The sequence below is a fragment of the Macadamia integrifolia genome, chromosome 2, assembly GCF_013358625.1.
Source record: "Macadamia integrifolia cultivar HAES 741 chromosome 2, SCU_Mint_v3, whole genome shotgun sequence".
NCBI classification, from domain to species: Eukaryota; Viridiplantae; Streptophyta; class Magnoliopsida; order Proteales; family Proteaceae; genus Macadamia; species Macadamia integrifolia.
In genome coordinates this window covers 17100209-17117643 of record NC_056558.1, presented here as the reverse complement: position 1 = coordinate 17117643, position 17435 = coordinate 17100209, and the positions used below count along the sequence as shown (strand labels likewise).

The 17435-nt window shown below is 37.8% G+C and overlaps 1 protein-coding gene across 3 annotated transcripts in view; it reads right to left on the bottom strand.

Annotated features, from left to right (window-relative positions):
• Positions 1-1677: 1677 nt before the first annotated feature.
• Positions 1678-17435, bottom strand: part of LOC122070273 (CSC1-like protein RXW8) — a 33973-nt gene continuing 18215 nt past the window's right edge. For 2 of the 3 annotated variants that reach the window (XM_042634400.1, XM_042634406.1), the window contains 7 exons: positions 10282-10476; positions 8720-9018; positions 7894-8173; positions 6819-7097; positions 2576-2809; positions 2304-2435; positions 1678-2209 (listed from right to left, as the gene is read on the bottom strand). In XM_042634400.1, the coding sequence (XP_042490334.1) occupies positions 1964-2209; positions 2304-2435; positions 2576-2809; positions 6819-7097; positions 7894-8173; positions 8720-9018; positions 10282-10476 (1665 nt within the window). In that variant the 3' untranslated portion in view covers positions 1678-1963. The remainder of the gene's footprint in view (positions 2210-2303; positions 2436-2575; positions 2810-6818; positions 7098-7893; positions 8174-8719; positions 9019-10281; positions 10477-17435) is intronic. The other variant, XM_042634412.1, reaches the window with a different exon arrangement.

Below are 17435 nucleotides of genomic sequence, written 5' to 3'. Positions count from 1 at the left end.
CCACTGAAAATTTTTGAAGCAAAAGAGACTCACTTCTTCCCAGATCAACATTCATTCATGGTTTGCACTATCTGTAGTCTTCGCCATCCACCTGTATACATATTTCTAGAGTTTTAACAGTAGCTCAATCCACCTTATTTGACTTACACTCCTTATAAGTTTGAATAGGTTTTCATTAAATTTGTTTCTATATCATAGTTATAAACCCTTTAGAAAATTGAGAATGTCATCTTTGATTGTATGACCCCCGCACAATAGGAGTAATTTCAAAGGGTTTGGGCGGTAATTTTGTGCATACCTGTGTTGAGGTGCAGGGGCCACATGACCAAATAGCTTCCTTTTTTCCCAACAATTTAATAAGTCTTCACCATTGTCAAAATAAGGCTCCAGAAATGATTTTTTTAAAAAATAATATATATATATATATATATATATACACACACGACAAAACTAAAATAACAAAAGTGAAATATATTAATTTTCTTTTTTTTCTTTTGGTATAAAATGTTAGGCTTCACGATAGGGGGAAAAATCCAAAAAAAAATGACTAGAGATTTGTGTAGCATTAACATCAAGAAGAATATCCCTTAATCCGCCAATCCTTCTCCTCATCCCAAGAATTCAAAAAACTGTTTTAAGACTTCAAGAGAATCTGAATAAACCGCCAATTTCTTCCTCTTTCGCTCCTTTGGCTCTTTTCGTCCTCCCTCTTCGTGCTTAAATCAATCTATTATTGAAATCAACGACCCTCCTTAAAGGGTAAATTTTGAACCACAGAATCAGAAGTGCTCAAATTAAGGAGGAAACACTGGACCATGATGACCGACATAAACGGACCATGCAACCGAGACTGAATCGGACTGTTACATTCACCGTGTTATACTCCATTTAGTTTTTTTTTTTTTTTGGGTAGAAATACTCCATTTAGTTTCAGTCACAGGAAAAGTTCAAAAAGAGAAAATCAAGTCAGGTATATCTATAGGCCTGTAAATGTTGCCAAGCCCACATCTATATCAGTTAGCCAAAATCCCAAATGGCCCAGCAATTGGCCTGAAAGGGTAATAATGCCCACTATCATCTGCAGAGGGTGCCTGCAAAAGAAGGGGTGTCAACCAGTCGGTTCAGTTCAATTTCGATCAGGTTGAATCGTTTTGGTGTAGGAATGAGGAAGACCAAAACCAATCCATTAAGAAAATTCAGTTTTCAGTTAGTTTCGGTTTTGGTCCAATTTGATTTTGATTTATTTTGGTTTTTTAATATCTGGTTAATACTGATTTAAATTGATTTATTATTGGGCTTGAACCATAATGGAACCTTACATTCAAAAGAGAGAGAGAGAGGAACTGGAGCACAAGAGACGCTGATTTAATGACTCATTCCTGTGGGTCGGCTACAATAGACTTGCCGATTCCTGCCAATTTGGCATTGGATCGAAAACAAGAAGGGGCAATTCTAGGCCTGATTCCATTTGCATGAAATTTGGGCATACTGTGGGAATAGCCGGGTCAGGAGATTGCCAGTGTAACTAACAAAGAATGGTCCCGTTGATCTCTCTCCTACCCTCTTTGGCTTCTAGCCTGCTTTACAGCACAGCAGTACTGTACAACTTAATAAAGCTTCACAAACCATTTCAGTTGGACGGATGCCACCATCATACCATCTAGGGACATGAGCAGCTATTCTAATCTGGCATGAGGAATTCACTTGCATTATGCCAAGAAACAGTTTTCACCATGCGCCACTGTCTATTTGTATTACTTTCATCAAGCACCATCTGAATGATGGTGGTAAGGCATGAATCTATCAAAGAGAAACTATACACAGACCATTTGCATCTTTGCTTTTCAAGATGCAATGGATAGTCCATGCTTTGCTATATTGGTTGGCAACTCCCTCTCCTGAGAAGACGAGAAGTGAGGTACATGAACAGAAACTGAGTACTTTCCAGACTGATATAGAGAATTTATTGGGTCTTATGAGTAACAAAACCTGGCTTCGTGTCTTCTGGATCCTGGATGCTGTCCACATCTCCAGAATGGTTTGAGCCCTCGGCTTTACATAAATTACCAGAATGGTCTGAGCCCTCGGCTTTGCATAAATTGTGCGTATTTGAGCTCAGTGTCAACTGACTGTAGGCTGATTGCAATTGTTGATGAATCTCTGCCATCCGATCCCTGTGTTTTTCTTGCTGATCCATTTCAATGAGAACCTATGTCAAACCATATCACAATCATATCACTAAGACTGAGAAAATCTATCTGTGTGCAAGTGCGAGCGCGCACGAGAGAAAGAGGGATTGTCACCTCAGCAGAAGAATTCTTAAAAAAGGGATTATGCAAGTCAAGTGTGAACTGACAGTAGGCCGACTGTAGTTTTTGATAAATCTCCGCCATCTGCCCACTCTGCTCATCTTGCTGGTCCATCTCAATTAGAACCTAAATTCAACCACAATTCTCAGTCTGCAATGAACATATGCATGTGTGCCTACATCTAACTTACCACTAAGACTTGAATGAGCATTGAGAGAGAGAGAGAGAGAGAGAGAGAGAGAGATGATGATGATGAGGATGGTTACCTCCGCAGGAGGAATCTTAAAAATTGGATGAAACCGCCGCCTACAGTACTCATTAAATAGTAGTGTGCATATTGCCAATGGAATGGTGAACCCTGATGCAACTGGTGAGCGTTTTAATCCGAAAACCCCAATAGCTATTATATGCGCCAGCACCAATGAGAAGATCATGGTATTGTGCACAATAGGCCAATACTGTCCACCGGTTTCATACCTTGTAAGATACACATTAAGAATCTGAAAGGCACATTTGAAGGAGAGTGTCAGGAGGAAATACATACAGATTTTTGTTTTAATATCTTTCAATTGTCTCAGAAGTGCTACAATACAGCCAGAAACTATCACGGCAAACATTGAATAGAGTATTTCTACCATGACACTAAAATAAAAACTACAACCCTCTTAAGAAACATTAAGTTATTTATGGATCATTAACAAGCACGGGCTTCTTCATTTTCTTTTTCGTTACGACATTCATAGCAGAAGTACAATATGAGCAGATGTCCTCCTCTAATAAGTTCCCGAGGAATATTATGTTACACAGTATCAAGGAAGCTCTAAACCCAGACTCAAACAAAACATATGCCTCCTTGATAGACACTTCTACCTTATTTCCACACGAAGAAAAAGAAAAAAGAGAGAACCTTGAATTCCAGAGGTCCTTATTCAAAATTTGATTAAGGTGGGTGGGTCTATTATCTATAATGGCCAACAATGACTACCAGCCCTAATCTAAGAAAAAAATACCAGAAAGAATTGATGATGAAGAAAGAGAACCCTCTTTCTTCATCTGAAGTTTGTGACTCATGCACTTAAAACTTGACTTTAGTACATAAACAAAGATACCAGAATTTTGAAGTTTAGGGAAGATCCACTCGAGAGTTGAGATACTATGTGAGCATATAGTGTTCAATTGAACTTGAATTCTCATACTTATTATGAGGCAGAATATGCCAGGAGAAAAATAGTAGGAGGTGTGAGAAAAAGAAGAGAAAAATATACAATGCTGGTCAAAGAGAATGATGTCCAGCCAATAGATAGTACTCACCATTAAATATTAAGTAATCCAACTTCCAATGGAACTGGAAGAGAAAAGAATTATGAGATGCAGTAAAGCTCTTAATTCTCTAAAGAAGATTTGTCATTCCTCTGTTTCCAATTTCACCAGCAAAGAGAAAATGGAAGCAACTTCCACAAAGTTCTCTTTTCCCTCCAGAGTCTTACTAAAAGCCCTCACCAATACTGACCTTCTGGCCTTATTCATCAACCAAATACTCAACTCAAATCGATTAAGCCTTCAGTTAGATGGGTTTTCTATGCCATTCAACTATATCTAAAGTAATGTTAGTTGTCGAGTCTTTCCTACACTACTCCCAAAGTCACTTTTTGTCTATGTTTTGGTCTTTTAGTCCCCTCTAGTCTGTTTCATCTCAATACTCCCAAGCGATAAACAAGGTCCCGTCCCCTATTCTAGAGCACCCATCACATTTTCACGAGCATCCCTCGGGTGACAATGAGGTGTCTACAGAATGCCCCTCTTTGATTGAGGCCGCTCAATAGGCGAAAGTCAAAGAAGTGACATTTAAAGCAGAGGCCTTTGTTTGACCAAGAGGTAGGGAAGGACCGTTTCTTTCATTCCCATGGAAAGTCTTTGGAACCATTCTCCCTTCCAACCATTTATTCGGCGAAAGTGAAAGAAGTGACATTTAAAGTGGAGGCCTTTGTTTGTCCAAGAGGTGAGAGGAAGGACCGTTTCTTTCATTCTTATGGAAAGTCTTTGGAACCATACTCCCTTCCAATCATCTATTCCCCCCCCCCCCCAACCCACACACACACAAAAAAGGCTCAAAAGAAAAAGAGAAGAGAGAAGGGATGCCCAAAAAATACAAAAAAAAGGCTCAAAAGAAAGGGAACTCAGTGCAATCAGAACCAGAGCCATTCCACTGCCAACCCCAAATTCATGCATCAGAATATCTGCACTAGAAGACACATGAGAGTTGAACCTACTCCCATGTATTACTCAAATTAGTCTTTGCAACTGCAACTTTTAGGCTGGGTTTGGTTGGTTTCCCTGTTGTTGTGGGAAAGGAAAAATGAGAGAGAAACAGAAGATTTAACCGTTCGGTTGTTTTTTTTTTTTTAGCAAAATTATGAGGAAAAAAATGGTTTTCAGGAAATGCTTGCCACAGTTTTCCATCTCACCTGTTTTGGGAAAAGCCATGGAAAAGAAGACGAGGGATAACCAATTTAGTTTTTCTTCCTCAAACTACAATTGTGACAGTGACGCATTTACAGCAGCACGGTAGCTCTTCATTTTCTTCTTCATTTTTCTGTTATGTTTACAAGTTTCAGCGTCTCCTCTGTTTGCCCTTTCCAGATTCCAGTCACTTCCAGAAAAGACTCCTCTGTGTACTTTCCCTTCACTTGCCAATGCAGAACATTGAGTGCATGGCCAAATAGTCTAAAGTTCAAAACTATTGAGAGCTCCTAGGGGAGAGAAGGGCCAGACTGGTTCCAATTCTTAAGTGTTTGTGGACAGACTTGAATTGTGAAAGTACAAAAGACCACAAGCAGCAATAAACAAAAGTTCAACTAGAGCTTCTACTGCAGACATGAAATGGCCAATGCTGTAAAAGCACATATCACGGTTAATAGTGGCTGAGAAAACAAGATAAACTGCTTGTAATAATTGGCTGCAATTGATGTGAGACAGTTAAACAGGAATTGGCTTCATCGTGGATGGGTATTAACTAGTTCTTCCGTGAACATTTTGATGTATGGTTTTGGGTTTGGAGAGTATGTTTTGGGTTATGGCTATTCTTTAGATTCAGTTGGTTCAGGCCAGACCAATCATGTCTGGATGTATTCTGGTTCACCTGAAACCAGTTCTAATTAATTCAGTCTAAGTCCAGTCAAAGAAAGGTCATAAGTAATTAATGCATATGTGCAGAATTTGAGAAGAATTATCTAGTTAGTTACAACTGTTATCTGAAGTCTTAGAAGATATTATTTCAGCCAATAAGTCAGTACATTAATATTTGTGTTAAGTCCTTGAAAATGTAAGCAAGTCCTTGAAAACATGCAGTTCATTAAATGATCAAAGAGTCTAGGAGAAAGTCCCAATGAGAGTCTAGAACCCTCCTAGACATTGTATAAAAGGGTGGTCTGTAAGCATTTTGAAGAAGTTAAAATAAAGTTGAATGAAATAGCTAGCTCTATGCCAATAGCTGTGAGATGCAGAGAAGCCTAGTGAGATGTTGGGGTGTTTGGTGAGATGCCAACCAATGCCTTGGTGAGAGTCCATGGTCATATCCCCCTCTTATCTCTCTCTTACTTCTTCCTTTGTTATTAAAATTGATCAATTCTGGTTGAGTTCTCATTCCTAGCGATTCTTTTTTTACTGAGGATTTTGATTTCTGTTACAAGGACAATTGTCAAGGGCGTGGGGGCAGGTGTTCAAGGGATAGGCGGTCACCCGCCTTATTCTAACTTAACAAGCCAGGCAACGGCTAGATTCCTGGGCAGTCGATTTTTAACTTACGTTTTTCTTTCCTCCAACTAATATTATTTCTAACATTTTTATTAGATTGTGCACAAGTTTTTGTATAGGTGAAGCATAGGATCATTCAATACCCAAAATAAATAAATATATTAAGAAAGAAATCGAACTTCACTAGTTCACTTCTCTTGTTTACTTACGTTTCCCCAAAATAATTATATTCTAACATAATGTTGTTGTTGTTGTTATGCTGCAATGATGTTGATGGATAATAGTGGCAAATTAGTGCGCATAGATTCAATCTACACTGTCGTTGATGTAATGCTGTAAGCATAATTATATTATTGCTAGATATAATGGACACATAAAAAAATATATATTAGGGCACCTTGTTGCCTAAGCAGTTAGGCAGCCCTTCAACGCTTTGGGTCGCCTAAAAGCCTTGACAACTGTGGTTGCTAGGACTGAACCAGGATCCCATTAAGCTGAGTGCATTTTTCTCAGATATTCTTTGGAAAACTGACGGGAATGACATTTTTTTTATGCTTTTTCTTTATATTTTCTCAATGCAACAAAAAAGTAATATAGAAGAAACATTCTCTTTTCCTTTCTTTTCCTTTCCTCTGCCTTCCTTTAATATGGGAAAGCACCAAAGACACCCTTCATTTCAGCAAATGCCAGTTCTGTATTAGGATTTAGGACATGATTAATTTCAAGAAATAAAAAGTTGTTTCTGAAAATTCTCACCTGGTTACGATACACAAGATAGCCTAGAAAGAAGTATACCAGCAAGAAAGGCAATATTAGAGGCACCAGGATTGAACAAGTGAAGCCAAGAAGTACAAACAGAAGAACTCTTGGAACTTGTGTGTGGTATGGAAAAGATGGAGCACTGAAGAACAAAATGTCTTTTCTTCTGAGTATGCATCTACAGAACAGGCTGCAGATAAGACTGAAAATTTGCACAACTTCGCAGGCCAAACCTGCCCAACCTGAAGTTAAAACATACGTTGTGAAGAAAGCAGCCTGCAAAATTTTAAGAAGAAGAATAATCACATATTTATGGCAGAAGATGCAGCATCGAATTTTTCTAATAAACAAAAGAAAATTTGACGACACATTGGAGCACTAGTTGTGTTCATTATCAGCTAAGAACCAGTCCCATAGGATTATGTTGTCCATGGAAAAGTAATCTAATATTTTTCTTAAAAGGAAGAAAGTAAATATTCAGCAAAATATTATTTAATAGGATATATGCTGTACTACAAAATTCTATGAAAGGAAGTAGGGCTACCAGACTCTAAAGTATATATAGTTTGTTACACATGTTTTGACAATAGTGGACACCAACAGATGTCAGATGCTAGTCAAGGTAAATATATAGAGAACCAAAAACAAAACATGAAAGGGGCCGCGGGGGGAGAAAAAACCAGAGTGATGGTGAATAATTTTTTTCTACAGAATCCAGTTAAAGTTGCAAAATAAACCACAACTACCAAGAAAAAAAATAAATATTAATATACAAATCAAAATATGTAAAAGCAAGAAAAATAACTTTCAAACACAACTTTGATAACACTTGTGGAATCATTTAGATTATTTTTAACTATTTTTAAAATATCTGAAAATATTAAAGCGTGATCTACACCACCACCCTCCTTGCCAGGAAAAAAAAAAAAGAAGAAGAAGAAAAAAAGCCCCTAAATTCTAGCCTTTTGAGTTTCACTAAGTTCCACATATGTATGTAACGGATTCTACCCATATGCATGTGACAAAAGTAGACAACCATTTAGTTTACTCACAAATCAGAAATAATAATCACCTGCCTTGGCACGGCTGTAGCAAGTACAGCAGGTATGGTTCTTGGCTTTGAGATAACTGTCTTCAGCTGGCCAATGACAGATCCAGACAAAACATTAACAAAGAAAACATTCCAGATGGTGAAGTACAGGACTTTGCAGCATGCACTCTTTTTCCTGCCACTATGTGATATTGATCCTTCCACTGCCGAAAATAACATCATCAATGGAGGAACAATGTACAGAAACAACAGCAATATTACACTTGGTAGATAGCCCGTAACCAGCTGACTGACATAAGTCCTGCATGGAAGTGTAAGGTAATCTATTCACACATCAGCCTTTCTACAAGAAATCAGTGTATTAACTTATTCTCTTCCCCTTAATGCCTTGGGCATATAGAATTAAAGGAACAGAATGTAATTGTAGAAGCGAACTCGAAAGTACAACAATATATTACATAAAGCCATCAATATGGTATTAATGTAATAATAATCTACAACATCTTCATACTAAAAAAGACACTGCGACCTCATTCATCTCAAACCACCCCCCCCCACCCCCACACCCCCACCCCTCCCCCCCCAAAAAAAAAGATAAGGGAAAGCATTGCGAATTCATGAAACAATATCGTGTAACTGGTTCAATTTCAGGAAAATTTTCCTCACAGTATGTTTAGGGATTGGTTAAACCAAACCACAGTTTATAGTTGCAGTATATAATATACAGATAAATTAAAACTGTCGAAGCATCAGATTAGTTTCTAGCCAGAGTGTTCACAACTTGATTTCTATGTATGATACACATCAATACACTGGAAAGGTTTTATCAGTGCATAAGGAAACTTACTTCTTCAAAATACCTCTCAGAAATGGTAAATTTTGTTGTAATTGCTCTAGTTGAGTCAGACCTTGTACTAATGTGACAGGAATAAGAAACAAAACAGTGAAAACAAACGAAGCCAAAAGTGTTGCTATCTGACGAAGCCAAAGCAGCCTACAGGGGATGCTAAGATTTGACCAATAAACATCTTCTGGTTCCGGGGCCAAGTCAGTAACCCATAACATGGGATTTGAAGATTGAAGGACGTGTGAAGCAACAACAGCCGCATAGCGAGTCCTGAAAAAAACAAAAGCAGCACCACATTCCTGCATGAAAGAGCTAAAATACATTAGGCAGCATTCGAAATATTTATCACAAAAACATGCTCAATTATGAGTTATGCTGGATTATGATCCATCCCATTCAATTGATACCAGCAAGTTAGCAACCAAAACATGCCAATCCAAGAAAAATGGTGACTGATAACTAGATTCTAACAAGTAGAAATAGAGAATTACAACTTCATCTCGTTTGTCAATTAATAAACCAATTAAAAACATCAAAATTGAATAATGTACAAACCCGTGTACCCAATCCCAGATCACAAAAGGACAACTGAGTATTATATTTAGGGCTAGTTTGGCAGCATTCCAGAAACAACACAAATAATTCAAGTGTAGCTAAGATGAGGATGTTGAGGTGGATGAGTTGGAAACTAAAGGTTGCAAGAGAACAAGGGGAGAAGGAAGAAGAGGAAGAGGAGAAAGAGTTAGAAGTAAATGTTGTGGGAGAGAATAGGCTTCTCTACCCTATATTGACTCACTTAGCCAAGGCGGTGCATGGGTGAGGCCTTGACAACCATGGTTGGCAGAAACGAGATGAGCTAAAGATATTAGGTAGAGACAAAAATCAAGACACTCATGGATAAAAAAGGTGAAGTGCCTTCGATTTCACAATTCACAGAACATGCGGAAAAACTCTTATTAAAATTAGTGCTTGGGAAAACAATAACTCAGGATCCATGGTACCAAAAAAAAAAAATGACACAATCACATATCGCATTCATCTGGCTAGAGTGAAAATAGGATCAGGACTTGTATACATCACCTCCTCCATTGCCAGAAGCTAAAGGTGGACCTGGAAATTCTAGAAACATGATTTTGATTTTTGAGAAAAACGAGAGAATTGTAACAATCCCATCAGTAGAAGGGGATATCCAACTAACAATAGGAGGAGAGATCTAATGAATCATCTGCATATTCTATGGTCTACAATTCGGAGCCTTAATGCATATTCTATGGTCTATGATTCGGAGCCTTAAGAGGTATAGGGAAACAATGGTTGCCAAAGTAGCCAGCCAGGAAACGTTAAGCAATTCCTAGAACTATGAAACAAATTTCTTCTTAGAAGTGATGTACATATAACAATTGAGGTTAGATTTAATCACATCCATTCAACAAGAAAAACCATGTGAAAGCAGGTCAACAGAAGTGTCTGAAGAGAATAATCATAAAATCACATACCAGAAATGCTAAGTGACAACAAATAACAGGAGAACTTAGTTAATCCAATTCATGGGAGGAAACGACCTTGTCTTTTATACTTGAATCCAAATGTTCAAGGTCAGGTTTCTCCACTGAATGCTCAGGTTCACAAGGTAACATCTTGAAGCAATTTAGTGTTCCTTGACAAGGGCCACATTTTAAAAAACTTGGCCGGCAAGTCTGCCCAATAGAGGTTGACCCATAGTCGTGAAGCACCTTATACATCTTCTCTGCATCCCTCTGAAAACAGAAAAATGTAAAATGCCATGAATAATATAGGTTAGATAACAAGGGCAAATGAAAAAAAAAAAAAAAGAGGTTGTCATTGCAATCACATGGCAAACATTAATTGCAACCACTTCACCATGAAAAAATAGTACAGATTACACTAGGGAAAAGGAAGTCAAAAATAGGTCATATACTAATCCCATAGCAAACATAATATTCAAACTACTTCACAGAATGTATTAGAGATATAATAGTAAAAATTACTATTACAAAAATATATCTCCACCAAAACATTTTGACACATTCAATCCAACAAAGAGAAGAGTAAGATTATTAATGAATAATTTTTTTTTCTTTTATTTTGCTCATTAGTGGGATTAGTAGGTGTAGTTAGAGCTATATTCAACAGTTGTCATATTAGGTGCCTTAAATAGTCCTAAATTGGGTGACTAAGTTGAATTAAATAGGTTTTGGAATGGTGAAATCATGAGTCCTTTCTCTTTATTCCCACTTTGGAATAGGAAATGAGTTTTTGAGAACTTATCTTGAAATTTTGATTTGGAAGCTTTCAGATGTGCCCAGCATTGGCTATGGCTGCTGATTTGCTCTGATTTGCAGTTATTTTTCTTGATTTCTTGATGTTGCATAAATATCTCAGAATTCTGCCTTGAGTTTATTCTTTGGGTAATTACTTCTAGGATATTGTAAAGCTTCAATAACTTTGATTTTTTTTTCTAGATTTATTTATAATACATCATTCAGTTGGAGCATAGATGATAGATTTTCTATTGCTACTCTGGGTTATTGAGGGCGGACCTTGGTGCAACCGTAAGGTTGCTCCATTACAACCGGTCACGAGTTCGAGTAAGGAAACAGCCTCTCCACGAAGCAAGGGTAAGTCTGTGTACATTATAAACCTCCCAAGAGTTAGAATATGTAGATAGGGAAGAAAATGAGATGAGAGTTGGAGAAGAAGAAGTAGAAGAGGGGAAAGGAAAGGAGGCGATGGTATGGTTGAATGGTATGTTGCATAGTTTTTAAAGCCTTACCAGCGCCTTGGCGCTGATGCGGTCTAGAGATGGTAAGGCAGTGCTCCGCCTTATGTGAAGTGGAGCCTTCTGGGGTTTTTTTTTTTTTTTTTTTTTTTTTTTAAACACATTTTAAAATTACTTGATGAAGATTCCAAATATAGATTTTTTATTGGTAGGTGTATGGTTTTGTTAATACTTGAGATGTATGGGATCAGCTTTACTCCACCAAAAATAATCAAAACAAACAAAACAAAAACACGATTCACAAAGGTTTGGATTTTGTCAAGGGTTTTAAGAAAGGGCTTTGAGAAGGAATCAAGGAATAAGGAAGAACCACTGATCTAGGCGACCATTTTGCTCCGGTAGTGGTGAGCTTCATTCTTCTTTGACAGGAGTAGAAATATAGTGGATGACCTTAGGGCTTAGGCACTCATTTTGGCATCATAGAGGTAAGTATAATAAATACTTGTATTTTTTATGTCTTCTTTTCTTTATATTTATAATTTTATTTCATAATTATGTATTTAAATTATATGTTAATATGATTGATAATTGATGATTGATGATTGATAATTGATGAAGATGGACTTAGTTTATTCACTTTATTGATTTGTTTTCTTAATGAATATCTTACATTGGTATAAATATGATCCTTTAATATTTATTTAACATATGAGTAATAGGATTCAACTAGGATTTGTGCCAAATAGATTGGTTTTATAAAAAAATTACACAGGAACGCTTTAGTCGATAAGGCGACGTTTTATGCCCGCCTTATCGCTAAGGCGCTCTGAAAGACCCTCAAACGCCTCCGTTGCCTTACCGCCTTAAAAACTATGGTATGTTGTGACTAAATCTCACTAACACCAAATATATTACTTTAATAACATATTTGGCAGCAAATAAAGCCTAACCTGACAACTTACTAAACTACCCTTAGAGCAACATAGCTAATATCACTAACACTCCCCCTCAAGCTGGAGAATAAATGTCATACATTCCCAGTTTGGACAACAGAGAACTAAACTGATGATGAAGAAGACCCTTTGTGAAGATATCAGCCAGCTGATCTCCAGTCCTCACAAAAGGTCTACATATGTACCCAGAGTCAATCTTCTCTTTAATGAAGTGCCTATCTACCTCTATGTGTTTTGTTCTGTCATGTTGGACAAGGTTGTGGGCTATACTTATGGCAGTCTTTTTGTCACAATAAAGCCCCATAGGTGCCTCAGTATCATATCCCAACTCTTAGATCAGTCTTCTCAACTAGAGAAGCTCACACACTCCATGAGCCATAGCTCTAAATTCTGCCTCTGCACTAGACCAAACCACCACAGGTTGTTTCTTGATCCACCTTGTGACACGGTTTCCACCTACAAATGTACAGTAGCCTGATGTAGATCTCCTATCAAAGACTGATCCAGCCCAATCTGCATCAGTGAAGCCTTCTATCCTCTTATGGGTATGCTTGGCAAAAAGTAGTCATTTTCCTGAAGAGGACTTCAAGTACTGGAGAATGCAGTAAGCTACATCCAAGTGCCCACTCTTGAGAGGAATAAGAATACCTGCAAAGAGTCATCTTTGAATCCAAACCCTGAGATCCACCCTGCTCAGTCAGGTAATATCCTTACTTTCTCATCAGAGTTAGATCTTCCTATTGCTACTAGGAAGGGAAAGAGAGCTTGTACTAATCCTATAGCCCAGTTTGTTTTCCATAACTCTCTCTCCACTACAGGTGTTGCATTTACTATTGCTCTCTCATCTATGTCTACTCCAATGAATGTTTCTGAAGCTATGTCTGACCCTAAGTGGAAGCAAGCCATGACTAAGGAAATGATGGCCCTCGAAAAAAATTATACCTGAAAATTGGTCGACCTTCCAAGGGGGAGAACTCTAGTTGGATGCAGGTGGATCTACACAATCAAGTACCGGTCAGATGGTATTACTGAGAGGTACAAGGCAAAGTTGGTGGCAAAAGGGTACAGCCAAGTGTATGGGATTGACTATCAGGAGACATTTGCTCTTGTGACTAAGCATAACACCATAAGGGTCCTTTTATCTCTGGCAGCGAATAAGGATTGGTCTTTGTATCAAGTGGATGTGAAGAATGCCTTTCTACATGGCGACTTAGAAGAAAAGGTGTATAAGGGTCCTTTATCTCTGGCAGCGAATAAGGATTGGTCATTGTATCAAGTGGATGTGAAAAATGCCTTTCTACATGGCGACTTAGAAGAGGTGTATATATGCAAACTCCTCCCGGGTTTAAGTTCCCTTCAGCTGCAAGAAAGGTGTGTCTTCTCAAGAAGGCTTTGTATGATCTTAAACAATCTCCAAAGGCCTGGTTTGAAAGGTTCAGACAAGCTATTCTGAAGAATGGCTATTCCCAAAGTCAAGCTGACCAGTCCCACACTTTGTTCACTAAGCGTGGTAATGGCACCATTATAGCCTAATTGTCTATGTTGATGGCATTGTGGTAACTGGTGATGACAGAGCGGAGATAGCCAAGTTGAAGACCTACTTAGCCCAACAGTTTGAAATCAAAGATCTAGGGCCCTTAACGTACTTCCTGGGATTGAAGTGTCCAAATCCAAAAAGGGCATAAATATATATATCAAAGGAAGTTTATCCTAGACCTATTGAAAGAAATGGAAATGTTAGGCTGCAAACTTGCAAGTTCTCCTGTTGAGCTGAATCATAAGCTGAGGGAAGATGTTGGCCCTTCTCTTATTGATGAAGGGAAATATCAAAGGCTAGTTGGGAAGCTTATCTATTTGTCCTTGACTCTTCTAGACATTACTTATCCAGTGGGGGTGGTGAGTCAGTTTATGCATTCTCCCAAGAGTGGGCACTTGGATGCAGTTTATCACATTATCCGGTACTGGAAGTCCTCTCTAGGAAAATGACTACTTTTTGCCAAGCATACCCACATGAGGATAGAAGGCTTTACTAATGCAGATTGAGCTAGCTCAGTCTCTGACAAGGGATCTACATCAAGCTACTGTACATTTGTACGTGGAAACCATGTCACATGGCGGAGCAAGAAACAACCTATGGTGGCTCGGTCTAGTGCAAAGGCAGAATTTAGAGCTATGGCTCATGGAGTGTGTGAGCTTCTCTGGTTTAGAAGGCTGGTCTAAGAGTTGAGATTTGATACTGAGGCACCAATGAGGCTTTATTGTGACAAAAAGGCTGCCATAAGTATAGCCCACAACCTGTGTAACATGACAGAACAAAACACATAGAGGTTGACAGACATTTCATTAAAGAAAATATTGATTCTGGTTACATATGTACATCTTTTGTGAGAACTGGAGATCAGTTGGCTGATATCTTCACAAAGGGTCTTTTTCATCATCAATTTAGTTCTATGTTGTCCAAGCTGGGAATGTATGATATTTATTCTCCAGCTTGAGGAGGAGTGTTAGGGATACTAGTTATGTTGTTCCAAGAGTAGTTTAGTAACTTGCCATGTTATGTTTTATTTTTATTTTTTTTTCGATTTTTCCTCCTTAGGGAGGTATGTGTAATTACTTGTAAATATGTTATTGAAGTAATATATGGTGTTAGTGAGGTTCTACTCACAACATACTATTCTACCATACCATCGAATTCTCTCATTTTCCCTCTTCTACTTCTTCTTCTCCAACTCTCATCTCATTGTTGTTCCCCATCCACATATTCTAACTCTCTTTACATGGTATCAAAGCTTAACAAGTTGCTAGTTTGAGAATCGTTCAAAGGTATCATGCTACTGGTGAAGCTCTAGTTCTTTCAAAAATAACAACTAAGGTTTCAATGAAGTTTTGATGCAAACCACATAATCTGTTGTTTACCTTATTGTCTTGTGTCGTGTGGCTGTTGAGGATGAAGATCATCGTTTTCTGAAGTTCATCTGTTGATGTCATCGTTTTCTTGTGTAGTTCTCTTATTCCTATTTGTCATTTGCAGATATTCGTTCATTGGAAGAGAATACCGGTTCGATTACTGTTGGCGGACATCAAATCAATTCTGTTACTGTTTGGGTTGATAATCAATTCTGTTACTGTTTGGGTTGATATTTGCTGCTTGATGCTATCAACGGTGAAGTTGGTTGCTGCTCTGTTTACTCTCCAACCCCAGGTTTTATAGTTAATTGTTTCTTCTTTTCAGGTTTTATTCCCTGGTTTCTCGACTGTAGGCCGAAGAAGTTGCAGATTTTTTGCTACCGTCAGGGGGAGGTTGGAAATTATTTTCTTATGGTGCTCTTGGTTGTGGATCTTTTGTGATTGTGATTATTAGAAATTATTTGTCCATGTGTACTGCTACACATGATGGGGAGATTAAGGTCATTGTTTACTTGGCTAAAAATTATTTTCGTTGAAGATTGATTTATTGTTAAGTATCGGCTCGTGTGTGTCCTCGACAACAATTTTATCTTTTGAAGATGGTTATATTCAGTGACTTAATGTTGTTTGGTATATTCAGAAACATTATGTTATTTGGTATATTCAACAATCTGATACTGTTTGGTCCCCGGCGACCTGATGCTGCCTATTTATCTGTGGAATTTTCTGTGAGATGTCTGTCTGGGGAGATCTATGTTTGAGCCTCGTGAGTGCTTTTATTGTAGCTATTGAGAGCTACAGTTTCTATTGAAGTGCCTTCTTTGGGAAGGTCTTTTGATTTTGCTACACTTTTGTTGGAGTGCCTTCTTTGGAAGGGCTTTAGGTGTTGTTGTTGTTCATTGCTATTGAACTGCCTTCTTTGGGAAGGGCTTTCGTTGCTTTTGGAGTTGTTGATGACTTTATGATGGTTAATTAGAGTTCTCTCTGTGCTCGTTGAAGTTCTTGTTGGTTCAAGATGGAGCTTTTTGTTGCTATGTGTATATTCTAGCTTGAGGGGGAGTATTAGAAGTCTATCAAAAGAAAAATGAGGAGTCTAACGCAAGTCGCAAACTCCTCCCTTGGGTTTTCCTAGTCCAATTAGAGCTGAATACAATTAGAAGTTAGAAATTAGTATTAGTTTCCTATTTTGTTTTATTTTGTTCTTTCTTATTCCTAGTAGGACTTGTAATAGCTATTCTATTTAATGAATGAAGAAGGGCAGCCCCAATCAAATTGATTGAGACTCCCTTTGCTCCACAATTGCAGGTCTCTCTTTCTCCCTCCTTTTCTTCTCTTCTTTTTACAAATTCAATAAATTTGTTATGAGTTTCCATTTTCATCCATTAAATAATATTTAAATACTTGAAAAGTATGTTTTAAATTGTCAAATAGAAAATATTTATTTATCAAAATCTGATGATAAGTTACTAAATAATAATAAGATGAATAAAAATTCGCAATTTTAGAGATAGTCCCTAAAGGGCCCAACGAATTTCTAATCTCTTGTGGATCTTTATTCAGTCATTTATCTGAATCCATCTTTGTGTATCTTATGATCACTATTCCGTTTTGCCACGGATAGAACTATCTGGTGAATCGTCCGTTTACTGATGATAGAGAAGATCTCGATGTTGGTCCCTACCTGCTTTCAAGTAGCATTTCTCATATTTCATCTCATTTTATTGCTTCGAGCTCTTTTTAGGAAAGTGTAACCGCCTAAAAATACAATAATTTTTTTAAGACCAGGGCGATAAATGAGCTTTTGAGACTCCGTTTTGTTAACAACACGTACTTTTGCTGCCTCAGGATTATCTGTCATTGCTATGAGTTTATCTTCCTCAATAGTGGGTAAAGCAAGAAAGTATAATCAATGATCTTCCACTAATGCTAGAGCCTTTTTCATCTCTAATCTCATCTCTATTTCAAGAAAAAGTTTAGCCTACACGATAATATAATAATAATAAAGGGGTTAGCAGCTCTCCTCAATTTCACAAAGAATTTAGTGGTGTGGGTTGTGGTTAGGGGTGAAATGAGACTCGACCCAAAGCTAGCTGGTTCTCCCTGAAATGCGTTGAGG